A 27054-nucleotide genomic window follows, 5' to 3' on the forward strand; every position below is an offset into this window, starting at 1 on the left:
TATGAGGGGCTTGTCCAGGATTGAGTCTTCAGGTGAGATCACTGACCATAAGTGCCCTCTAGGCAGGGCATTTGCTGTGGAAATAGAACAAAAGATGGGCATAAAAGGATGTTTGGGAGGGAGAAGCAGCAGGCCTGGCAGTGCAAGGGTTTGGCAAGGGCTTCATTTACAGGAATTGGGCTCTGGGACACGAACAAAGCTGAATAATGGGAGGTTCCTGTCTCAGCACCACCTGCCTTGTATCTTGAGATCTTCAGAGAAAAGTTGCTGTATATTACTAAAAGGAAAAAGACAAAACTAAACTCAAGATTAGAAAGCTGGGTGGAGGAGAGAGGGGAAGTTGGGCAATGCTGGTGGCTTGGGGGAGAGCATAACCCAGGGTTTCCACCTCTTGAGGACCAGCTGTCCATCTGGAAGGCTTTCCCGGGAAGTTCTGACAAAGTACATTGCTAAAAGTCACACCAGCCTGGCCTGGTGAATATCAAAGGATCAGGATGTGTCTAGTCAGAGTGACTTGTCTAAGGAGCAATTGTGATGAATGAGCCCTGTGGTGTGATACCCATGAACATGACACTGCAATTCGGGGTGCTAGGGAAGTGGAACCAAGGCTTCCTCCAAGACTGGGAGAAACAGCATTGTAAGGGAGGAGTCCTTTTTGAAGCTGGGCTTCCTGTGGGTGGGGTAATGGGATGGGCAGCTTCTCCTTTTCCCTAAGACCTATTGTCCTACCTTGCCCCGTACTTTATCTTCTGGGGCCCTCTGAAGGCCTAAGTGGTCACCTCACAGATTGTCACAGAAGTTCTGTTGTGGGGAGAATCAACTGGCATACAGGGAAAAGAAGACCCTCACAAGAAACCAATCTGCTCAAGTCAGTGGGCAGCATGGGCATTAGAGTTAAGGTGGGAAATAAAACTACGTGTGACATGGCAGTCTTCGCTGAAGGATGTGACAAGATGACCTGGCTGGAGGGGCCCAGGAAGAAGTGATGGTAAATGGGGCAGTAGTACTGGAGCCGTCGAGATGGCAGACAGACTTGCTGGCTGTCTCTCCAAGCAGATGGGACTAGTGGTCAGCAGGGAGGGATGCAGTCCCCTTTATTGCCATGAGTCGACCTTGTGCGGAGTGGTCTGATTCAGAGGCTGTAGGGAAAGTGTGAGAGGCTTTGGGGGACACAGCATGGGATCTCCCTGTGTTAGCAGCAGAGGAAGCAAGAGTACAAGGGATTTTAATGGACAGTGCAGCTGACGGTAACCCGAGAAGGTCCCAGAGCAGACATTGCTGTGTAGCATTTGGGAGTAGAGGAACACCCAGGAGCCCCACCCCTTGTACACTCTTTTTGTTCCTTCCAGAAATCATAACCCGTTGTTGAAGGAGAGACTTGGGGCTGGGAATGAGGGGAGAGGGATCTTGTGTTGAAAGGGAGATGGCTTGTCTATGGGTTTAATGAGCGTTCTCAAAGAAACATCCATCATCTTTGACAGAAGAGATGGTCTTTGCAGCCTTTCATCCTCAATCTGAAAATGTGCCATTCTTGCCCTCATCGTGCTGACCCTGTGGGGAAGGAGCATCCTTCTCCCTCCCCCCACCCCCCCAGATGTGGGAGGGCATAAAAGGAGAGGGATGAGGAGCTGTCAGGTGTCCAGGAGCCCCATCCCTGGGCCTGGATGGGAAGGAAAGCCATGTCATCCAGACCATCTCCTCAGTCCTCTCCAGCCATTCTTTCCTAACCCTCCCCCTCTGTCGCTCTCCTACACCACTTTTTACCCAGGTCACCAGTGACACTTTGTTCTGGGCTGTGGCTGACCCTCAGTTCTCATCTTCTTGTCCTGCAGCAGCATTTGACACTCCAGCCTGAAGCCTATTCTCACCAAGTCCCCTCCAGCCTCACTGGCAGCTTTTCCACAGGAAAGATCTTGGTTCCCCCTCATCTCCCTGACTTAAGGTTGGGCATTCATAAGCCCCATCTGGGATTCTTCTTTTTAATGACACACCCTGGGTGATATTCAGCTTATAGCTGAATGCCATCTCCAGATGGATAACTCCTAACCTCTAGTCCTTCCAGCTGCCTATCTAATGAGATGCTGTCTCAGTCTACTCAGACTTCCATAACAAAGTACCTGAGCCTGGGTAATTTATAAGCAGCAGAAATTTATTGCTCCTTCTGAAGTCTAAGATCAAGGCTCTGGCAGATTTTGTGTCTGGTGAGGGCTTGTGCTCGGCTCCTTAGATGGAGCCTTTTTGCTGTGTCCTCACGTGGTGGAAGGGTCAGACAAAAACCCTAAGGCCTCTATTATAAGGGCACTAATTCTGTGAAAGCCCTCGTGACCCAAAGACTGCACCTCTTAATACTATTGTTTCGGGGATTAGGTTTCAACATGGGATCTGGGGAAATATGCAAGCATTGAGACCCTAGCAGATGCCCAATAAATATCTCAAACTTAGTCACACGCAAAACTGATTTCTGGTCCTCCCGGCAAACCTGCTTCCTCACCAGTTTTCCCTACTCCATAAATAGCATTCTCATCCTTCAGTTGCTAAGCCAAAAACCTTGATCCCTGATCACATCCTTGATTCTTTTTCTCACACCCTACATCTAAACCATCAGTAGGTCCTGACATACTGCTCCAGGGTATATCCAGATACCCTCCTTCCCCCCTTCTTCCCCTTCCTTCCCCCCTTCTCCCCCCTAGCCCAAGCCACTACACATTCCGCCTGGATTACTGTAGTAGTCTGCAAGTTCTTGCCTGTGCATCCTGTGACTGTCTATTCTCAGTAAGGCAGCTGGAGTAAAGTCAGCTCAGGCCATGCGCTGTGGCTCATGCCTGTAATCCCAGCACTCTGGGAGGCTGAGGTGAGCGGATTACTTGAGCTCAGGAGTTCAGGACCAGCCTGAGCAAGAGCAAGACCCCATCTCTAAAGAATAGCTGAGCATTGTGGCAGGCGCCTATAGTCCCAGCTACTCGGGAGGCTGAGACAAGATAATCACTTGAGCCCAAGAGTTTGAGGTTGCTGTGAGCTATGACACCATGGCACTTAACCCCCGGGTGACTGAGATTCTGTCTCCAAAAAAAAAAAGTCAGCTCATTCCTTTGCTTTAAGTTCTGCCATAGCCCATGAGGCCCTGCATGATCTGTCTACCTTCCTGCCCTCGTCTCACTCTGTTTCAACCCTGCTGGTTTCTTGCTGTTCCCTTTGACATAAATGCTGTTCCCCAGTATCCTCACGGCTCCCTCCTCACTTCCTTCAGGGCTTTGCTCAAATGTGACCTGATCTGATCAAATGTCTTCCCTGATTGTCCTACAGAAAATTGCAGCCATCCAGCCCCACACTCCAGTGAGTTCTCTTTGTTATCATGTTTTTCTCTGTGTCACCCGTCACCCTCTGCCATGCAGTGCTTACTTGCTCTGTCAGTGGCATGCCTCCCCCCACTAAAATGTATGTCCGTGAGAGCTTGTGTGCATTTTGTTCACTGCTGTGTCTCCAGGACTTGAAATAGCATCTGGCACATAGTAGGTCTTCATAAAACATTGTTTGAATGAAATTTAAGAGAAAAGAGGAAATTGTGAGGGCCTTAAGAACCACCTTTTATAAACACTCTTCAGTGGCACCTCCAGCCCAGGTCAAGCAGCAAGGCCCTCTTTCTAAAGTGTCCTTGCCCACTTCTCACTAAAACTGGCTTCTTTGTTTTGAAAGCAAGGTTCATCGTAGTATAGTTTATATGTGGTAAAATTAACAATTTTCTCAGTATCTAGTTCTATGAGTTTTGACAGTAGTTAGGTAACCTTCACGCAGTCAAGGTTTAGGATCCTTCCATCAACCCCCAAATTCCTTCATGCTCTTTTGTAGTCAGCCACTTCCCCTACCCTCGGCCCTGCTGATCTGTTTTCTGTTCCTATAGTTCTGATTCCTTCTGAATGTCATATAAATGGAATCATGTGGTGTGTGACCTTTTGAGTGTGGCTTCTTTCCTTTGACATAATGCTTTTGAGATTCACCCATGTTGTTACCTGGATCAATAGTTTGTTTCTTTTTATTGCTGAGTAGTATCCCCTGGTGTGTCTGTACTACAGTTGATCTGTTCAGTAGGTGAAGGACACTGGAGTCCTTTCTAGTTTTGGGAGATGATGAACACAAACTTGGCTTTTTAAAATTCTCACTCAAGGGTCCCCATTCTAGCCCTCGAGGTTTTCCACCTTACAGGCATTGGGAAATGAGACACTTGAAGCCCTTCGTACCCCTCTTTTTCCACCTCCCCCCACTTCAGTTCTCTTGTCTGACCTTCACCTTCTTAAGTGATTTCCTTTGCACATACCCACCTTATTCATGGGTCTGTGCAAATTTGGTGGCCAGAGCTGAACATATAATTCAGTGCCCAGCAGAATCTCTGGTACATGGTAGGATGGATCAGTACTCTTAAGTGAGCTGGAAGGCTGTAAAACCAAAGTTTGACTTTTGCTCTACATGATATAATTCAGTTGATGTAGCCCTAAATGAAATTAGTGTCTTAAATTTTATCTTACTGTAGTGCCCTTATCACACTGTTAATCAACAAACTTATTTGGAACCATAAGCTCTGCCCTTGGCCCTTCTTATTTGTTCTGTTCTACCACACGCAGTTAGGCCCTTTCTGTCCTTCTGGTCTCCACCCATGGCATTCTCTATCAGTCTCATCCACGTGCAGATGCTGTTTCTATCAGTCACTGTGCACTATATATACTCTCCCTGCTAAACATAGTGGTAAGGCACCAGCATGCCTTACCCACAAAGTGATGGTGGCCAGGAACCAGCACCTGTAAGTGTGGACAACTCTGACTCTCACAGACCTCCCTGTCTAATCCAGGGGCCTGCCAACTTTTTTTTTGCAAAGGGCAAGAGCAACCTCAAACTCCTGGGTTCAAGCAATCCTCCTGCCTCAGGCTCCTGAGTAGCTGGGATGACAGGCACCTGCCACAACACCCAGCTAATTTTCTATTTTTAGTAGAGACAGGATCTCACTCTTGCTCAGATTGGTCTCAAACTCCTGAGCTCAAGGGATCCTCTGGCCTTGGCCTTCCAGAGTGTTAGGATTACAGGTGCGAGCCATCTGCACAGCTTAGACAGCATTAATGTTTTTGGCTTGTGGCCTCCTGCTGCTGCCATTTCTCCATCTTCCTCCTCCTCTTTCTCCTTTTAAATTTTAAAAATTTAAACACCAATCCTAGGTCACAGGCCATACACAAACAGGCTGAGGCCGGGTTTGGCCGGCAGTCATTGATTTGCAACCCCTGGTTAAATTGTCATTTCTCATTCTTATCTATGAGGGTGTTATGAGAGACTTTGTTTAATGTCTTGATGATGGAAATTCGGACACACACCATGTCTGTGTTGTTTTCTGGAACATTAGTCTAGGATCTCATAAGGAAACAAGGCCAGTCTCACTGACTGTTGTCAGTGAGCACATGCTGACTCCTGGTGACATTGAGTTGCCTCTTTTTCTTTCTAGAATTTCGTGGGGTAACGTGTAGAGTTTTACCTTCTGTCTGGCAAATCTCAGTTGTCCTCACTCACATCTAGTCTTTGGGAAGCCCTCTCTCTTCACAATCCCTCATGGTCCCTGAAAGTGCTTTGCTCATCACCTTTGTGCTCCCTTAATCCCTTGTACCGTGTGTTTCTTACCTGAGTCACTTAGCACCGGGGACACTTCTGCTGTCTCAGCACTCACCTGGGCTTTGGGTTTTTTTTAAGTGCTCTTTTTGCCTTTTTCATTTCAAAGATCATTCTGGACAGAAAAGACAGAAGCAAACAAAATCAGAGTGTGTCATCACCATTGGCTAAAAGCAGCATGCCCATCCCTTCCTTGTTCCTCTTGCTTTTCATGTAACAAGGTAGCCTTCTTGGGTATCCTACACATGTTCTGGAAGCTTCATCTCATTGGGGGTTTAGCTTTCTGACACTATTTATTATTCTGTGCTACTCCCAGATTCACAGGCATAAGTAACGTGTATACCCATACTGGTTTCTCTTCTTCCTAAAGTACTTTTTTTTCTTTTTTTTTTTTAATTTTATCTATTTCATTTATTTATTTATATTTTAGAGACAGAGTCTCATTTTGTCACCCTTGGTAGAGAGCCGTGGCATCACAGCTCACAGCAAGCTCCAACTCCTGGGCTTAGGTGATTCTCTTGCCTCTGCCTTCCAAGTAGCTGGGACTATAGGTGCCCACCACACGCCTGACTATTTTTTTGTTGCAGTTTGCTGGGGCCAGGTTCAAACCCACCACTCTTGGTATATGGGGCTGGTGCCCTACCCACTGAGCCACAGGGGCCGCCCATTCCTAAAGTACTTTTAAAAGTGCATAGTCAGAGGAGAAGGAAGGAAAGAGCAGGAAGGAGGAGTGTCTTTGTTTCACTGTCAGCAGTTAACCCCTTGAGGATAAGTCCATCTTCCATCTCTGCTCTCCAGCAGCCTCTGTTATGGAGCCCTGTGTCTGGATGGTTATGTCCAGGTGCAGGGCCACCCACCACAGCCTGTGAAAGCCCGCCTGGGTGGCTGCCTGTATGGAGGCCCTGCCCTGTGTAGATATTCAATGAATTTCTCAGCATTTTCCATCTTTCTTATTATGATGAAATACACACACCATGAAATTCATTGTCATAACCAATTTGAAGTGTATAATTCAGTAGCATTGGTATAGTCACTATATTGTACAACCATCAAACAACTATTTGGTTTCAGAACATTTTCACTACCCAAAAGGAAACCTTATACCCATTACGTCCTTACTCCCCAGGCCCCTTCCTGCCAGAGCCCAGGGGCAACCCATCAGCTTTCTGTCCCCATTTCATAGAAATAGAATTGTTACCCATTGTCACATTTTATGTCTGGCTTCTTTCACTTACCATGTTTTTGAGGTTCATCTACTTTGTCGCATGTACTGAGACAAGGTAGTACTTTTGTGTTTGTATGTTTTTATTGTGGCAAAATGTACGTACCATGAAATTTACCATTTTAAACTTTTTTTTTTTTTTTTTTTTGGAGAAACAGTCTCAAACTGTCACCCTGGGTAGAGTGCCATGGCGTCACAGCTCACAGCAACCTCAAACTCTTGGGCTCAAGCAATTCTCTTGCCTCAGCCTCCCGAGTAGCTGGGACTACAGGCACCTGCCACAACACCCAGCTGGTTTTTTTTGTTGTTGCAATTGTCATTGTTGTTTTAGCTGGCCCAGGCCAGTTTCAAACCCTCCAGCCTCAGTGTATGTGGCCAGCACCCTACCCACTGAGCTATGGGCGCTGCCCATTTTAAACATTTTTAAGAGTACAGTTCAGTGACCTTAGGTACATTCACATTGCTAATTGTCACATTATGCATTTTCATAACTTTTTCATCTTCCCAAACTGAAACTCTATCCTCATTAAACACTAACTCTCCACCCTTAGCCCCGACACCCACCATCCATGCTGTCTCTGTGAGTTTAACTCCTCTGGGGACCTCACATAAGTGGAATCACATAGTCTTTGTCCTTTTGTGACTGGCTTATTTCACTTAGTGTCATGTCCTCAAAGTTATCTGTGTTGTAGCATGTGTCTGGATCTCCTTCCTTTTTAAGACCAAGTTAACATTCCATTGTATGTCTGGACCACACCGTGTGTGTCCATCTCTGGGTAGACGTTGGGGTGCTTCCTCCTAGGTTTTTCCGCATTGAATACTCTTGTTCCTTCAGCTCCCACAGGTGCTTGCCAGCCCTGCTTCTCCTCCAAACGCAGGTTTATACACCCACTCCATTGCAGGAATGATTTGCATTTTTGAATCTTCTCAACTTTTTTTTTGAGATAGAGCCCTGGGTAGAGTGCTGTGTCGTCACAGCTTACGGCAACCTCAAACTCTTGGGCTTACGTGATTCTCTTGCCTCAGTCTCCCAAGTAGCTGGGACTATAGGCGCCCGCCACAATGCCCGGCTATTTTTTTTTTTTTTTTGGTTGCAGTTGTCATTGTTGCTTAACAGGCCCAGGCCGGGTTCAAACCCTCCACCCTAGGTGTATGTGGCCAGTGCCCTTGCCTGTTGAGCCACAGGCACTGCCCTTCTCAACTTTCTTAATGCATCTTATCTTCTTTTTGCTAAACCTTTTGAAATATTCCTGACCCAGATCAGTTACTCACCACATATTCAGAAACCAGAGGATGTTTGGGGCTTTAGAGAGGACAGAAAAGAAGAGAGAAGGTCCTAATTTCAGTAGTCTCCAGTTTATGAAGCAGATAGGGTAAACAAAATACCAAAAGGTTATTTAAAACATAATTTGTTAGCTCAGGCTGAGGTAGCGAAATAGACTGGGTGGCTTAAACAACAGCCACTTCTCATGGTTCTACAGGTTGGGAAGTCCTAGACAAGGTATCAGCCAGTTTGGTTTCCCAGTGAGGACCCTCTTCCTGGCCTGTAGACAGCTGTCTCCTTCCAGGCCTCCTAGTAAATACCTTTTGCAGAAGATATAGTCAAAGTATTTAGCTGTCTGGAGGCTTGCTAAATACTAAAGGAGCATGAGAAAAGACAGCTGGATGTTGTTAGAGCAGCTTGCACTTAAATATCAGCAAAATTTTGAATTGAAGAGAGAAAAAGAAATGGGACTTGGGGAAGGTGAGGATGTCCAGGGTCATGATCATGCAAGGCAGACAAGGTGACAGGAGCTGATGAGGATGACTCTTTGGAGAGCACCAGGCAGAGCTGTCTTTCGTCCACAGTGCCCATGCGAACACCAGGGAGCAAGGTCCCGGACCTCTTGGAGCTTATGCTTTTGTGAGGACAGACTAACAAGCAAATGAAAGGAAATTTCAGACTGTGATGAGGGCCTCTACAGATAGAACCCGAGTGGTTGTGAGTTGTGATAAAGAGATACTGCCAGGCAAGGGGTGGAGAGGTGCTCTAGGTTAGGTGTCCCAGAGAGGCTGCCCAAGAGCCATTTAAACAGCTTGAAGAAGGAGGTAAATCCAGCCTTGCAGAGGCTGGGAGGAAGACCATTCCAGGTATAAGGGACATCAGGGAGAGAAGGAATGAATTAAAAATGTTTGAGGAACAAAAGGGCAGCCAGTGCGGCTGGGGTGTTAGGAGGGCACAGGAGGTGGGGCAGACATTGCTGCTTCTGTGAGGCCTTACAGGTTCACGGAGTGTAGTTTGCCTTTCACATGTGCAGAGGGCTCTGAGCAGGGAGGTGTGATCTCGAGCATGTTTTATTACAAGGATCCTCTGGCTGCTGGATGGAGAGTGGCTCCGGAAAGGCTGACAATTTGGGTGGCTGTCTCAGTGGCCCAGGGGCACCGTGCAGGGTGGTGAGAAACAGAAGGACTTGGGAGGCAGAATGGACAGCACTGCAGAAGGACTGGATGGGGATATGGAAGCAAAGACTGGCTTTGAGGTGTTTGGGGCTGAACAACTAGTGGTTGGTGTAGTGAGTTTAGGGAGCCTGGGAGGGCAGTAGGTGGGTCAGTGGGTAGCTGTGGCCTAGGTGAGATCACTAAGCAGTGACTATAGGCAGGTGGAGACCTGGGGACCAGCCACCAGAAACACTAAGGTAGCCAGCTGGGGTGGGGAAGAAGGAGGGAGCTACTGAAGCTGGCACAGTGTGGGGAGGGGAGTGCTCTCAGGTGCACTTGGCTTTGAATTCTGGGTCCATTTCTTGCTTCCAGTGCGACTTTGGGCACTGGAAGCAAGAAACAGACCTAGAATTCCAGCTTGACTTGGAAAATAGGGGGTCAGATTACCTGCCCTCCAGGGCCCAAGGGAGGGTGAGAGCAAATTATAAGTGCAGTGCCTGGGTGGAAGCAGAGGCTTACACGAGGGTCTGGTGACAACTGCTCTATTATTACTTATTCTGATCAGAGAAGATTTTTAAAGAGTCTGATGTCAGTCACCAAGTTCCAGTACCACAGGTAGGACCACAGCAGGGTACTGTTTGGCCTTCTTCACCTTACCTGTTCCTTCAATGTCCCAGGCTGGACACTGGTCTCCACTTGGTTCTGAACGTTCTATGTTGTCCTTTCTCAGGCACAAGTTTCCCCCCATTACCCTAAGCTGCTGCCCCCTGTTCTGTGACTTGCCACAGCAGGCTTTTGCATTCAGTGTCACCCCATCCTCCTGGGTTACTAGCCTTGCCACTCCTCAGATTGAGCTCCCCAGAAAGGTCCCCTTTCTGACTCGTGTGTGTCTCAGGAACAGGCACTTGAGGAAGATTATTTCCACTGAGTGGGATGGGTTTGGTTGGTGGACACTGGCAGCTGTGGCAGGAATGTAGGCTGGGATGGGAGAAGGATGAGGGCCCAGGCCAAATCCCAGGTGTTAACTAGCCCCCCCCGCTGGTCTTTTATTGCACACTCCCAACATGTGATGAGATGAGCTACTGCTGTAAAGCACTCGGCTTCCCAGGCCCTGGGATGGGCCTTCCTCTGGCCTCTAGCTTTGGAACCCACCACTCCGACCTGGGACACATACTCTGTGCCTGCCCCTGCCTTGGGCCTTTGCAAGCCAGTCTGACCTTGGCTGCTCAAGGCCTGGGCTCTGGCCAAGAGCTCTGTGTGTGACTGGACAGTGCCCAGCTGGCCTTCCACAGGCCAGGCCCAGGCCCTGCACAAGCACTGCCTGGAGGTTTCCTATTGGCCACGACTGGGCTGGGCTGTCCCAGGGAGCAGAGGATGGGGAGGGCTGGGCAGGGAGGAAGAGAGGCTGGGAGAAAGCCGCCCTTCCTACAGCGCCTGCTGATAATTGGCTCTCTGGAACCACTTGGGACACAAGGGCCAGCTGGGTCAGGAAGTAGTATACAATGCTGCTCTTTCAGGGGAGACACTGCTTAGTCTTAGGTCCTGTGTGACTCCAGAGGAATCTGGAGAACAGCCTGTTCTCAGAGGATGTTCTATAACCCAGACTCCTCTCCAGAGGTGAGACATTGAGCCCCCCAAACTTCCCACCCTTCGCTGCAGAAGGAGTCCCCAGGCATCGGCCTGTAGATGGGCCTGGAACACTTCAGAACAGAATGGCTCCCTCAGAGAGGGGAGGGGTGGGAAAGGGAAGGGAGTGGATTTTCTAAAGAGACCTTGAGGCATGTACCTGCTGGCCCACAGGGAAGGAAATGGCAGGGTCTCTGCCCTCGGGATTCTAATCTGAGTGGCGAGGGATGGGAATGTACTCGGCGTCAAACACGTTGAGAGAAATAGGAATTTTTAAAAAAGAAAGAAAGAAAACTACACTGTCAGCCTGAGTAGCTTGGTAAATCTAAAAAAAAGTTAAGTTTTGTCTGTGTTGCAGGAAGGGGCAGAATTTGGAATGCAGAGAGATGGGGAGACATACGTGGCATCAGATGGGGCATCCCAGGCACGAAGTATTATGAAAGCACTAGGAAACTAGTCCCAGCAGGAGCTTCTGCCTGGGCACCCTTTGGGTGTCTGACATTCCAAGGCCCCTGGGGGACCCACACCTGGCCTTAAACAGTCCAGAATGCTAAGGGTCAGCCCTGCCTCTGTGCCCCTAGCCCTGAGAAGCTGGCCCACGGAACGGGCCAGTGGGTCCAAAACCATGAGATGGCCTCTGTCTCTTAGGTACATCTACCAAAGTGAAGTGTTGCTTGGAGGACTTTGGGCACACTGATTGCGTTGGTGAGAGTTCTTGTGAGCCTGTCACAGCTGCAGGAGAAAGGTCCAGGGCAGTCTTGGCAAGGGCAGGCAGAGCTTGCAGATGCCTGGTAGCTGTTGATTTAGGAAGAAACCTCTTTCTATAACCCAGTGCTAGGTGAGGTCCTTGTTGATTGTACTAGGAGGCAGTGACTCCCAGGGTGTTCCACACTTTCCCTAGTCAGAACCCCGAAGAAGTAACTTCTCATTCAGGAAGATGGAGGGTCCTTTGTGTCAGACGCCTTTCCTACTCAAGAATCTTCTGTGGATCCCCCGTATCCTTCAGATCATAGCTCCTTGGCCTGATAATTCAGGATCCTCCATCATCTGATGAGTCTTTTCATAGTCTGAAAATGGGAAGAAACCTAGAAGTTGTCTAATCCAGCCTGAGCCTAGCAATCTTTTTCATAATAACCCAGAGTGAATGTTACCTCCGCTCTGACAGTATATTGCTAATAATGAGGAATTCTCTCTTTCACAAGACAGGCTTAGGTTTTTCCAGATAATTGCCTTCTTGTACCTCTACCCATTGGTCTAGGTTTGATCCTCTGGAGTTATTCCTCTGTCCATATGATCATTCTTCAGAATATTGATATTTCTGTAAGTTTTCTCAGGTCTATTCCAATCCAGGTAACTCTCTTTTGAACATGGTTCAGCCTGTTAATTTCCTTCGTAATGTGTAAATCCTAAAACTTAATAGCGTTTTACATGCAACCTGCTCTATATAAAAAATTAGAACCATACCCTCCCTCATTCCTAACACTGTACTCCTTTTAATGCATCCAGAGAGATCAGACTTGCATTTTCATTAACTGCATCAGAATGTTAGCAGCCAAATAAAACACCTAAATTATTTTCACAAGTGCTGCTTTGAGTTACAGCCTGCCTGTGTCAGTGAGTTTAGGCCTAAATATAGAACATTTTCTTTATACCTACTGGATTCTGTCTTATGAAGTTTAACCCATTTTCCCCTTCCATGGAAGTAGTTTGGATTTTGATTGTATCTATCTGGTACATAGGGCCATGAGCTGCACAGCCACACTGCCCCACATTTGCTAAGGGAGTGCCCGAGGGCAGTTGACTTAGCTTTCTAAGCCTTGATTTCCTCACCTGTAGAATGGAGATGATTAATATTAATACCTGCCTGCACATACGTTGTAAAGTCATAAGATTTCAATGAGATAATTCACACACCAGCATTAGCATAGGGCCTGGTAGTAACCACTTGTTAGTTTCTGTCTTGATAATTATAAACACTGCTACTGCTAGTTCACATCTTCATTCTTTTAAAAATGGCCATTTCTTACCCCAACCCTCTTGGCCTCATTGTTCTTTGTCCATTCAGGTCCTTTGCTTACGGTGTCCCCCCAGCCTTAGGTTCAGAACTCCAGTGTAGGTTCAGAGTCTCTGTACCATCCTTGATGCGTTGTCAATGCTTCCCTCTGCCCTGTCCCGTAGCTGGGAGCTCCTATCCACCAGTTCTGTTGAAGTTCATTTTGTAGTCTGCCCAGTGTAAGTTCTACCCATTCTCACCTCCATCACTTTGGTTCCTTCATTCCTGTCCTTTGGGGCTGCTAAAGACCTTCGCCCATTTTCCCCAGCTGCTGTCATCCCTTCCTGCTGCGCAGAAGGCTGCTGGTCTCCCATACTCTCCTCACTCCCTTTCTAGCCCCCCTATATACACTCAGCCTCCCCCGCAAGCCAATATGCCCGATGTCTTTCCACATTGGTACCTGTCTGCCTAGAAGGTCCCCTGTGCCTGCTACCTGGACTCAGCCCCCTGTGAGCCCCTCCACAATACAGAGCTCTCACCATAGGTCCAGGCTTAGAACCAAATAATGACCTTGGGAAAGTTTCTCAGCCCTTCTGAGCAGCAGTCCTAAGTGCCTCCAGAGTTTGCATGAAGTGCAAATGAGAGAAGTAGGTAAATTGCAGGGGACAATACCTGGGAGAGGTCACCCTTTCTTTTCTCTAAGAAGTCTTCCTTAAGCAGCATCTCAGTCTAAAGGGATTTTTTTTTCTCCATTCAACATGTATAGCACAGAACTTTTCCAGTTTTCAGCTACATATGCAGAATCTATAGTTACAAATGCATGGTATATTAGCTTAATGTTGCTTAAGGGAATTCTCAGGGTTTTTGTTTTTGTGAGTAAAGCTGATAATGCCCACAGGCTTGGGCAGATGGTCAGATAGCATATATAAGCAAATATTTATGGGGCAAACCTAAATTCTGTCCATCACAGGCCCTGAAGCAGTTTCTAGCATTTCCAGTTATATGGTTCTCTCTTCATGTTCACAGACCAAATTCTTGACTGGCTCCACTAACCCCCTAGAACTGAGCACATCCACTGCAATTGCTGGGTGTGAATCTCTTGTTCTTTTACATTTTTATGTTCTTTATAATCCCTTTCAGATTATAGGTGACCCTTAAGGACTCAGTAATTGTGACTTTGCCTAGCAGTGTCTGCAGCTGGAATCTCATCATTGTCCTGGTGTCAGGGGAAGAATGGGGTTTAAACGTGGCTGCAGACGTGGCTGTAATTCACCTGAAGAAATCTGTAGGAAAAGAAATGGAGACACTGTGTGCCCCATGTCAATTTTGTCATTGGGGAGGACTCAGTCTGATGGGGAAAGGACCCTGTATTAGCTTCCTGGGGCTGCTACCACAAACCAGGTGGCTTAAAACAATAGATGCATTGTCACATTCTGCAGACTAGAAGTGTGTCATCAGGGCCATGCTTGCTCTCTTTGAAGGCTGTAGGAAGAATCCTTTGTCTCTTGTTAGCTCCTGGTGATTGCTGTCAGTCCTTGGCTTGTAGACACATCACTTGTCTCTGCCTGTCTTCCTATGGCATCCTTCCTATGTGTTTCTGTGTCTGTCTTTTTTTTTTTCGAGACAGAGTCTCACTATGTCACCCTGGGTAGAGTGCCGTGGAGTCACAGCTCACAGCAACCTCAAACTCTTGGGCCTTAAGCGATTCTCTTGCCTCAGCCTCCCAAGTAGCTGGGACTAACACGTGCCTGCCACAACACCTGGCTATTTTTCTGTTGTAGTTGTCATTGTTGTTTAGCTGGCCTAGGCTGGGTTTGAACCTGCCAACCTCAGTGTATGTGGCCAACCCATAACCACTGTGCTACGGGCACAGAGCCGTCTTTGTGTCTTCTTTAGGGAACCAGTTGTGATATGTTAGGGGCCCACCCCACTCCATTATAACCTCCTCTTAACTAATTACATCTGCAGATGCCCCATTTCCAAATAAGATCACATTCATAGATACTGGCGGGTTTGGATTTGAACATATCTTTTGGGAGGGACACAGTTCAACCTGCAGTAAACCTTGTACTATTTAGATCAAGTCTGAGAGAAAAAAAAATACGTGGAAAAGGGAACTTGGGATCCATCCCTAAAGTTACATAAACCACACATATATATGTACATACGAATACATATTCCAGATAAAGATGCAAATATAAAAAATAATAATAAAACAGAAGAAAATGTAAGAGTCTACCAGCAAGATCCAGAAGCATAAGAAACTTTATGTAAACCTGGAAGCCATAAAATATAAGATGGGCATTCTTAACTCCAAAGAACTCACCAACTACAAGAACATAGAAAATACACAGACTCATTAGCAGTTAGGGAAATACGAATTAATGATGAAATGTCACTATACCCGGAAGATCAGCATATATTCAAAGAAGCCATAACCCTTGTTGTCAGTGAGGATACATTTGTACGTTATCAGTGGGAGTGGGAAAATGTTAGTGCCTTTTAGAAACTAAGATGGATTAATGTATACATGATCTATGTGATAATAGTATTGTGATTAATTTTTAAAGTCTTTTTTAAAAAAGGTTCATATTGAAATATTTACTGGTCAGATGTTAATGTCTGGGATTTACTTCACCTAATCCAGGGAGTACAGGGTTGGTGGCTGATGGTATAGAATTGGAGAATCAGCAAACTAGAACAACAGGGCAAAACCAGACCCGCCACCCACTGCCATCTCCACATCGTTTTGAAAATAAAGCTTAGTGGAATTCAGCCCTCTCATTCATTTATGTGTTCATTTAGCATCAGCTGAAGTAGCTTTTGAAGCCATAAGGCAGAATTGAAAAGCTGGGATAGAGACCATGTGGCCTGCAAAGCCTAAAATATTTACTAACTGGCAAATATTTACTTTATAGCAAATATTTGCTCACCCCTCTTTCATAGGAAACACGTTTGGCCACAAGTTCATAATGGTTTGTGCTGGAGGCTACCTGAGGGTTTATTAGACTAGTCTTCATATTTATATATGTTTGGGCTTTTCCATAATGAAAAATTTAAAAAAAAAAAAAAAAACAACTTTGACTCCACAGATCTCACTCCTAAGAATCTATTCCTTGGAAATAAAAGCATCAGTTAATAAAGATCTATATATAAGAGTGTTTACTAAAATGGTTTTGGTGGAGACAAAAAAACCCTGGAAATAAATCGATTGCCTACCAGTGTAGGAATGCTTGTATAAATCACATCCAGCCACATAATGGGATAGTATGTTATCTTTTTAAAGAATGAACTGGAGTTTTTACAGTCCACTTGGAGAATTTTCCATGAGATCTTTTCAAGTGAGAAAAGCAAGATATAGAAAAGTCTATACAGCAAGAGGGACTTTACCTAACAATTGCAATCAGTGTAACCTGGCTTATTGTACCCACAATGAATCCCCAACAATAAAAAAAAAAAGAAAAGAAAAGTCTATACATGGCAATCCCATTTTTAGAGAACAAAGGCAAAATTAATCCCTTTGGTATATAGGTATTTGTGTGCATCTGTGCACAGTGTGTGTGTGTGTGTGTGTGTGTGTGTGTGTTACATAACAGGCTGTTAACATGAGTTAGGGGTAGAATGACATTTGTAGAAAGGAAGTGAACAAAACAGAAAAAGGAAAAAACCTGCACTTAAGAAAACAGCCTGCATGGTATGGTCCTGTTTCTGTGTTTGTGTAAATGATATTCATATGCATATGTGCTTTGCTAAATGGAAAGGGAGTTATGATTTTTAAAACATCTGGAAAGGAGGGAGTACTTTTAATGTCCTTTGATGTAATGAAGGAAGTAAAAGGAAATTTGCTTAGAAGTTAGAAAATGCCCAAGAGACTCAGTGGTCACTGCTGGCCCTGGCCAGCCAGGGAAGGCTCAGTGGAAGGGATAGAGAGGAGACAGGGGCAGCTGGATGGTCTCAGGCCATAGTTGCTCCCTGATCTCTGTGCTTTTTCCTACTGCTCCAGGAGAAATAATGTTTCCCTGGGGGATGAAAAGCGTCTCTGTGCGGGCTTTAATTGCCATGTTGTTGTGCCAAGGGAGTGAGTGGCAGGCGGGTGCAGCAGCTGGGCACAGCCAATGCCAGGCAGTGAAGCCTGCTCCCTTAGAACAGCCCAGCCAGCTGGCCTGGGAGCGCTGCCCACCTCTGCCTCCAGCTGGGTGCCCACAGAGGGACTGGCCATCCAAGGGGCAGGGGGCTCAATCAGAGGATCATTGGAGGAGGAGAAGGGGGTGGGTGTCTGGGAGGGTCTCAGCTACCGTCAGAAACTTATTCATCTCCCACTCCTGTCCCTTCCCCCTCCCTCTTGTTTTTCAGACTGTCAGCATCAATAAGGCCATTAATACGCAGGAAGTGGCTGTGAAGGAAAAACATGCCAGAAATATCCTTTTGGATGTTGCTTGGAAGACTGGCCCTGAAGCGGGGTCGGATTGTGGAGACTGAGGTCAGGGCAAGGCTCCCTTGCTCAGCTAGAGGAAGGGGCACCCTCACACAAGCCAGGACCCGCAGGTTTGAGCAGCTTCCATGGATAGCAGCAGGCTCTCGGGGAGCACTGGCTGTAGAAAACACAGACTGTCACGGTAGCAGGGACCAAAGAGGCCATCGACCCCATTTCTTTCAACCTGCCAAAGATCCTGCTCCTCTCCTGGAGGATTTAAGCTTTTCAGCATCTTGAAGTCATTTGAAAGTCACTTTCACCTGTGTTATATCAAAGCCCTCTAGTTCTCTACTTTGCCTACAGGGCCACAGTGACCACTCTCCTGAGGACACAATCCTTTCCTTTTCTGAGCTTGAATTGTGGCAAAAAAAAAAAAATCTCAGCTTTAGTGATTGATTGGCCTTAAGCCAGGATGGAGGCAGGGGCTCTTGGTGTAAAGTCCCAGAGCAGAAAAGCTTATTCCCCAAAGGCTGAAGAAGAGAGGCTGGGGAGAGGGGGTCGCCTTTATCTCTGTGTGCTAGGAAGAACAAGGTGGAGTTCCAGGCACATGGAGGTTAGGCCTCTATCCGAGATGAGAAGCTTCTCTTTGCCCAGGCTGTTGGGTGCTATGTCACAGTGGTTCATATCAGAACAATGTGTCCTGAAAGCTACCCAGCCTCAGTCCCTGGAGGAGACTCCTCAAGGAGATGGTCAGGGAATCCCAGCATCACCTAGCAGGTGTATAAACTGCTTTTTGCTGGCCTGAAAACAGCTTGCCTTTAGTTATAGGATGCTTTGGCAGGAATTAGGGATCTACTATAGGATGAGGGCTATCAGGTCTCCCTCGGGTAACCCTGAATCCTGGCCTGACATTGGGCCTAGCTGGGTCTCACTCTTTTTGCTCCAGAAAGGCACACTCCCCTTGCTTTACTGCATCACGTTTGCTATCTTTGCCATGATTAAAACCAAACCAGGAAAGACTTTAAGTGGCCCAATTGATTTTCTCGGAAACTCAGTTCTAAACTCTGCCTGCTGAGAATTTGTTGTCAGTCTGATGTGATATATGAAGATAGACAGTTGTGCAGGGGCAGAACCATGTCGTGTGCTGCGAAGGAGCCTACCTAGGGGTAAGGAAAGGGACTCTGGAAGGAGTTTCTAAAATCCCACCTCTGGAGCTCCTGGACTCAGTCTGGAGACTTTGAGTGGGGCCTTCCTGAGCCTTAGGTCACTATTCTGTTAAACGGAAGCCTTGGCCAAAGAAGATTTCAAAAATTGAACATTCCAACTCAGACGTTCTTTTTTTTTGAGACAGCCTCACGCTGTCAGCCTGGGTAGAGTGTGGTGGCATCACAGCTCACAGCAACCTCCACCTCCTGGGCTCAAGCAATTGCAATTCTCCTGCCTCCACCTCCCAAGTAGCTGGGACTACAGGCGCCCGCCACAATGCCCGGCTATTTTTTGGTTGCAGCCGTCATTGTTGTTTGGCAGGCCCGAGCTGGATTCAAACCTGCCTGCTCAGGTGTATATGGCTGGCGCCTTAGCCGCTTGAGCCACAGGCGCCAAGCCTCATCTCTGACATTCTTTGAGTCCTCTGATTCACGATTTCTAAATGGTAGATAAATATTGAAAAGATCAACTCCATACGGTAGAGTTTTAAATACCTAAAAATAGCACAAAACATTTATTCTTCATCAGTTCTTTTATCAGCTCTCCTAGATACCAACTGAATAAGTACAGTAGAACTTCTATACGTTGACACCCAAGGGACTGTAAAAAACTGTAACAAACGTAAGGTTGTCAACATAAGGAACTTACATCGAGTACATGTGTTGCCTATCCAGTCTATGAAAATTAGGTCAACTTAAGGAGATGGTCAGTGCAGGGAGGTGGTCAACTCTGAAGGTTCTACTATTTAGTAAGTACGACTTCGGAAATGTTCAGACACTCATTTGTTACAGATGCCTAATTAATGAACACATTAGTCCCTTCCTTGTTATCTGCTCCTGGAGAGCCAGGGACTAAGTCTTATTTTTATTTCTTATTTTCTCATTTTTTCCTCTCTAAGTGCCTTTTACAATGCTTGACGTACATTGGTGGCATAAAAATCCTTATAAAGTCAAAGAGACAGAAAGACCTCCTTTTCTCTTTGAAAGTCAAGGTGACTTTCTGGCTCTGCCCATGATCTGGCTGCTGTTTAACAAGCTGCTCTCTCAGCACTCTCAGCTGTGAGAAGTCGGTACATGGAGGCTGGGCCTGCCCTGCTCTCACTGCTTTCTATGAGTCTGAGGGGTCTGTGCTTTAGGTGGACCCACAAGTTATTTTAGAAATCCTCCCAGCTTGAAAGCTGACTTCAGCTTCCAGATCCAAAAGTCCATGCATGCCTACCTAAAATGAAAATTTCCTCTAATGAAGCAATTTTATGGTACCATTCACATCCAAGCATGTGCTCTGGATGAGTCATTAGTTTCTGACCAGAAGCAAGTCTTTCTGCCCTAAATGACACTATCCCTGAGCAATAATAAAGAAGCCTAAAGTTCCGTGAAGGCTGTTTAAGCACACAATTGCACAAGACACGTGGAAACCCTCTACTCAACCAGAAAGAGCTCACTAGCAACAGAGGTCTGGAATGCTACACTCGGAATCATGCAAGGCCAGATGGACATTTATCACTTGCAATCCATGGCAGGCAGTCTGTGGGTAGTAGGTATGTTTGGAATTGAGTCTGGAGAGAAGCAGCCCTAGAATTCCACATACATGGAGCTCAAGATGTTAGAAGATGAAGGCGCTGCCCAGCAAAGTCAGGAAGGCTTATAGCAGAGGTGGGGTATTTGAGTCATCTCATGTTTGCGGAAAGGGCATTTTAGACAAGAACTGCTGCCATCAAGGCACACACGTGGTTGGCCAAATAGCAGAATCTGAGGTGCTGCCTGAAAGACGGATAACGGGGGCAGGAGGTCAGGATATAGGATCCCCACAGGGGTCAGGGCAGATGGATAAGAAAGAACTTGGAGGCCAGGAGAGGTGGTTCATGCCTGTAATCCTAGCACTTTAGGAGGCCAAGGCAGGTGGATTGCTTAAGCTCGGGAATTTGAGACCAGCGTAAGCAAGAGTGAGACCCTGTCTCTAATAGAAATAGAAAAACTAGCTAGGCATTGTGGTCAACACCTGTAGTTCCAGGTACGCGCGAGGCTAAGGCAAGAGGATGGCTTGAACCCAGGAGTTTGAGATTGCTGTGAATGATGAGTGTGATTGAGTAAGACTGTCTCAAAAAAAAAAAAGAAAGAAAAAAGAACTTGTAGAAACCAGAATGTGCTATCCTGTTTCCCTGAAAATAAGACAGTGTCTTATTTTAAGGTGTGCTCCCAAAGATGCGCTAGGTCTTATTTTCAGGGGACGCCTTATCTTTCCTGTAAGTAGGTCTAATTTTCAGAATATGTCTTATTTTGGGGGAAACAGGTTATTAACTTTAGTTATGATTATTCCCCAGGGTCCTCGACCCAACTCAGCCCACACAAAGAAAGGACAAACTGGACTACCCGTGGCCCAGAGGTCGCTTAAAAAAGTTATTCCTCTTTCAAACACTCCATCTCTAGAGAAATTGTTTAATCATATGGATTTTATTAAAAGAAGACATTTTCTTACCATCTGCCAAAAATTGCCAGAATGGACATACAGATTAGTGTGTCCTTGCTCCAGTGGTGTTTCCCCCTGCTTGACCCTTCCTAGTGGCCAAGTGCAAGCTTGACCCCAAGACCTGGCTGCCTGAGGCATGGCCTGTCCTGTGTTTTCCATGACCTGCCTCACCATGCATACTGGGCACCCACCATGAGAAAGGGGCTCAGACCTTCTGGTCTGTGGTCAACCGGCTGCCACTCTCCAGTAATGCAGTGCTCTGCTGGAAGTTCTGCCACGTGTTTCACAAACTCCTTCGTGATGGACACCCCAACGTGAGTTCTTTGGATAGCAGGGAGGGAAAAGTGGCTGCCTGGCCACAGAGGCTACTGTCCGCTCCCCACTTTTCCTGGCCTTTGGTTTCCATTAGAGGTGGCTTGATTTGCTCAGGCTCCCCGCCATGCCCTTTGCCTGTCTTTGCCTATCCTCTGTCCTCCCCTCCTGTTTTCTCCTGGGCTGTTCTCTTCTCTTTCCAGGTCCTGAAGGACTCTCTGAGATACAGGAATGATTTGAGTGACATGAGCAGGATGTGGGTGAGTTTGGAGATGGCCCAGAAGCCATCTGCCCCTTCTCTTCCTCTCCCAGAGGTTACTTAACAAGGGCTGGGGGATGGAACATACTCATCTCTCAGCTTGTGTAGTGTTCTCCCATGAGCCCAGGGAGGGACTAAGGATGCCCCAATAGTACCACAATGTCTGCCATCTTACCTAGGGTCCCTGGAAGCTACAGAGAAGTCCCAGGGCCTGAGAAGTTTTTCCTACCAATAGAATCTCATATCACAAAGCTGTCTTGGCATTGAGATCCCCATATTGCCACAGTCCTTACTTGGGGGGTCACAGAGCATTGAGGATTAGCATTCCCAATTCTTTTTGAGATGGAGTCTCACTTTATCATCTTCAGTAGAGTTCTGTGGCGTCATAGCTCATAGCAACCTCAAACTCTTGAGCTTAAGCGATTCTCTTGCCTCAGCCTCCCAAGTAGCCGGGACTACAGGCGCCTACCCCAACACCTGGCTATTTTTTGTTACAGTTGTCGTTGTTTAGCTGGCCCGGGCCAGTTTTGAACCCGCCAGCCTCGGGGTACATGGCTGGCACCGTAACCACTGTGCTACGGACACCAAGCCAACATTCCCAATTCTTAATGCCAATACCTTTGTTTTCCTGTCTAGGGTCTCGGTGCCTCCTGAGGGAGGAGGTGGGTGGCAATATTGGAATCAATGTTTCTATACCCTGTATGTCCCTGTATGTCCAAGGAGGTATAGAGAGGGGTAATTTGCTTTTTTTTTTTTTTTTTTTTAAGACAAAGTCTATGTTACCCATGCTAGAGTGCCATGGCCTCAGCCCAGCTCCCAGCAACCTCAAACTGCTAGGCTCAAGCAACCCTCCTGCCTCAGCCTCCCAAGTAGCTGGGTCTATAGGCGCCTACCACTATGCTTGCCTAATTTTTCTATTTTTAGAAATGGGGTCTCACTCTTGTTCAGGCTGGTCTCGAACTCCTAAACTCAAGCAGTCCTCCTACTTCACCTCCCAGAGAGGGTAATCTGCATTTTGAAGACTCCTCCTGGTTTAACTTTTACCCCTACCAGTTGAGAGCTACTACTTAAAGGTCAGTGATTCTCAACATTCCTAATGCCGCGGCCCTTTAATACAGTTCCTATGGGTCACGACCCACAGGTTGAGAACTGCTGCTTTAGGCAGTAAAGGCTTTTTCCATTTTCCCTCAAAGTCCTACCTTTAGCTGCTGCACTCATAAAATGTTAGTAATTATGTAGTGCTATCTCCCTATCACAAGCAAGGAAATACGGGCCCAGAAAGAGAAGCAGAGAAGCAGCTTGTCCTAAAGTTATGAGGCTACTTACCTGAACAAAGCTGAGAGGTGTCCCCAACTCTTTCAAGTACACACCAGAAAGCTTTCACTATAACATGTGAAGCTTAGATCTTTTCCTTTTTATTAGAATTTGTCTGATATATCTTTCTCCATCTATTTACTTTCAACTTTCCTATATTCTTATGTTTTAGAAATATCCCTTGTAAATAGCATTTAATTGGATTTGGGGATTTTCTTCATTTTTTTATTGGAGATGACAGCCTTTGTCTTTTAACTGGGCATTGTTTACAATGTTTAACTGTTTACATTTTATTATAATACATGGTATGTTTATATTTATATTTTATTATGCAATCTCCAACTCCTGGGCTCAAGCGAGTCTCCTGCCTCTGCCTCCCAAGTAGCTGAGACTACAGGCACCTGCCACAACACCCAGCTATTTTTTTGTTGCAGTTTGGCCGGGGCCGAGTTTGAACCCACCACCCTCAGTATATGGGGCCGGCACCCTACCCAGTGAGCCAAAAGCGCCACCCCTTCACTGACTTCTCTCTTTCATTATTTTCATAAAGTCATAAGATTCACTATTGCTCCTTTGAAGCCAATCTGTGTTTTATCTCTAACAATTTTAAGATCTTAGAATGTGTCTAGGAATGAATTTATTTTGGATTCTTTGGGCTTCAAAAATCTATGGTTTTTATATCAGTTAAAAAGTTTTCATTGGCTCAGCACCTGTAGCTCAAGCAGCTAAGGTGCCAGCCACATACACCAGAGCTGGCGGGTTCAAATCCAGCCTGGGCCTGCCAAACAACAATGACAACTACAAGCAGAAAATAGCTGGGCATTGTAGGAGGCACCTTTAGTCCCAGCTACTTGGGAGTCTGAGGCAAGAGAATCGCTTAAGCCCAGGAGTTGGAGGTTGTTGTGAGCTGTGATGCCATGGCACTCTACCCAGGGTGACAGCTTGAGGCTCTGTCTCAAAAAAAAAAAAAAAAAAGGTTTTTTTTTTCATTGATTTAACTATTCCAGAGCAGTGTTGTGCTCTGAAAGGCTAGAGTAGAGATTGGATATGGCTTCCAATGGATCTCTAATTAAAGACAGTGATAAAGAAATAAGAATAGGGTGGCGCCTGTGGCTCAGTGAGTAGGGCGCCGGCCCCATATGCCGAAGGTGGTGGGTTCAAACCCAGCCCCGGCCAAACTGCAACAAAAAAATAGCCGGGCGTTGTGGCGGGCACCTGTAGTCCCAGCTGCTCCGGAGGCTGAGGCAAGAGAATCGTGTAAGCCCAAGAGTTAGAGGTTGCTGTGAGCCGTGTGACGCCACGGCACTCTACCCGAGGGCGGTACAGTGTGACTCTGTCTCTACGAAAAAAAAAAAAAAAAGAAAAGAAATAAGAATAAAAGGGAGTAGAGGAAAAATCAGACCACACATGAATTTACCAGATGACCTTCAAATACTTCAATAGTTGTTTGAACAGAATCCTTACCCTAATTTTTCAACAAGGGAAGAATTAGCCAATCAAATCCATTGTCTTGTGTGTGTAATTAACAACTGGTTTCAAAACAAAAGAGCCAAACTACCACTTAGAGAACGGCAGAGAATGTTTGCTACCTGGAAACAGAATGGGTTTTCTATCCAAAGTCATCCACTTAGAAGCCTCCAGGAATACCAGGTGGAAATCTCCCAACCACAGCACGGAGCAGGCCTCCTCCTGCACCCTCATGGTAGAACTGCATATTCTCTGGAAACACAGAGGGTTCCCAGTGACCTGGATGGCTGGAGTGATCCTGGCAGCTTCAGCAATGAAATCAAGCTATGCTTTTGAATATCAAAGTGAAAGAGGAAGGGAACCTTCTCCCAGCTGTGGATCAGAAACCTTTCTTCATGCTGCAACATCTACATAGTAATTTGAAAGGAGCAGGCCTTAGACAGGGAAAGCCAGCCTGCAAGTCCCCTCCTTCTGCACTGTTTGTAGTGTGCTGCAGGAGGAGACAAAGGCCCACTGTCATTATCACTATTTCAAAGACAACAACAGACTGGTTGGATATGTCATCTTCAGCCTCAGCAGCCTGAGGCTTATCAAGAGAAGCTGGTCTTCCAGGATCATGTTCTAATGTACCTGAGACCTAGACATTTACAAGACAGCACCGTTTGTGGAGCCAAAAACTGGAAATTAGCACCTGGAAGGGAGAATTAGGATTTACTTCTTAGCACTTGAGGTCAAAGTTTAGCCTCTGGAGATGACTGAACTTGTTTCTGGCAAGAGAGCTGGAACTCATTCCCTGGCAGGGGCATCTGGGACTTCGTGCAATTGGGAGTGCGAAGTAAAACTACAAATAAGACTCCAGTCTTTCCAGACGAGATGGACTTTCTGCAGCTGACAGAGAAAGACAAAATAATGAGAGCCAAACAGTCATGGAGGGTTATATGAAGCACCCTTGACATAAGACCCTCTATCTCACAAAAACACTCCATCTTACTTTTTTTTTTTTTTGGTACAGACAGAGTCTCACTTTATGGCCCTCGGTAGAGTGCTGTGGCCTCACACAGCTCACAGCAACTTCCAACTCCTGGGCTTAAGCGATTCTCTTGCCTCAGCCTCCCGAGTAGCTGGGACTACAGGCACCCGCCACAACGCCCGGCTATTTTTTAGATGCAGTTTGGCCGGGGCCGGGTTTGAACCCGCCACCCTCGGCATATGGGGCTGGCGCCTTACCGACTGAGCCACAGGCGCCGCCCTCCATCTTACATTTCAAAGACATCATGCCAACAGGGTAAGATGTTCAGAGATTACATCCAACCAAATTGGGGCATAACCCTGTACTATTAGCCCTCACCAAAGTTCTCAAGGGCCATAAAAAGAGCAGAACTTTACTAGCTAGATATACCTGTCTCAATAGATACCATTTTGCTGTTGCTTGTGATCAGCACCCAGCATCTGCCACTGAAAGCTCTGCCAAAATCAAGGACTTGCCTTAGTGACCATCTGGGTGTTCTTGTCCACATCTCATTCCTTGGACTAGTTTGTTAACCCTTTTCTCTCTCTCTCTCTTTTTTTTTTCTTTTTAAACAAAGTCTGACTATCACGCTGGGTAGAGTGCTGTGGCATCATAGCTCACAGCAACCTCAGACTTTTTTTTTTCTTGAGACAGAGTCTCAAGCTGTCGTCCTGGATAGAGTGCTGTGATGTCACAGCTCACAGCAATCTCCAATTCCTGGGCTCGAGTGATCCTTTGCCTTGGTTTTTCTATTTTATTAGAGATGAGGTTTCACTTATGCTCACACTGGTCTCGAACTCATGAGCTCAAGTAGTCTACTCACCTCAGCCTCCCAGAGTGCTAGAATTACACACATGAGCCACCATGCCCGGCCTCCCCTTTTCTCTTGATGTTAAATGTTACTTTGTGGAAATTTTAATCTACAACATATATTGATTAAATATAAAAAACGTTTTCATTGCTACTCGGGAGGCTGAGGCAAGAGAATCGCTTAAGCCCAGGAGTTGGAGATTGCTGTGAGCTGGGTGAGGCCACGGTACTCTACCGAGGGCCATAAAGTGAGACTCTGTCTCTACAAAAAAAAAAAAAAAGTTTTCATTGTGTTTTTTTTACCTGAAATATTAGTTTTATTTGTCAATTCTACCTCAATAAAGCTAGGGAGAAAAGTAAATAAATGAAAACTAAGCTCAAGAAGGGCTCTGAATGCTGTCTGATGACCCAGCTCTCCCATCCCCTTCCTCTGCTGCCTTTTGCTTCATTCTATCTTTTCCTTTTGAGACTTTAGTGAGACGTATGTTGGACTGCCTCACTCTGTCCCCCATGTCTCTAAACTGCTATTTTGTTTTTTTCTACATTTTTGTCTCTGCTGCATTCTGGATCTAGCTTTCAGTTCATTTGTTCCCTCTTCAGCTGAGTCTAATCTGTTGTTAAATCTCTCCGTAAGGTTTTCAATTTTAGTTACTAGGGTTTTCATTTCTTGAAGCTCTGTTTTTTTGTTTTCAAATCTGCTTGGTGTTCTTTACAATTTCTTATGTCCTCCATATACTCTGAAACAATCTCTTTATTTCTTCAGATACATTAAACATAGTCATTTCATATTGCTTTTTATAATTCCATTATCTAAAATCCTTAGAGATCTGTTTCTGTCAATTCTGTTGAATTTTGTTCATGCTATATAGTTTCTTTTTGTGCTTAGTTATTTTTT

General features: G+C 46.1%; 1 protein-coding gene across 3 annotated transcripts in view; it reads left to right on the forward strand.

Moving 5' to 3' along the window:
- HIP1 (huntingtin interacting protein 1) overlaps nt 1-27054 on the forward strand; it is a 175144-nt gene that overhangs the window by 97430 nt on the left and 50660 nt on the right. For all 3 annotated transcript variants that reach the window (XM_053556195.1, XM_053556196.1, XM_053556197.1), the window contains exons 2-4: nt 17256-17319; nt 21160-21302; nt 21504-21560. In XM_053556195.1, coding sequence (XP_053412170.1) covers nt 17256-17319; nt 21160-21302; nt 21504-21560 — 264 coding nt within the window. The remainder of the gene's footprint in view (nt 1-17255; nt 17320-21159; nt 21303-21503; nt 21561-27054) is intronic.

The sequence above is a fragment of the Nycticebus coucang genome, chromosome 12 (genome assembly GCF_027406575.1).
Source record: "Nycticebus coucang isolate mNycCou1 chromosome 12, mNycCou1.pri, whole genome shotgun sequence".
Lineage (NCBI taxonomy): Eukaryota > Metazoa > Chordata > Mammalia > Primates > Lorisidae > Nycticebus > Nycticebus coucang.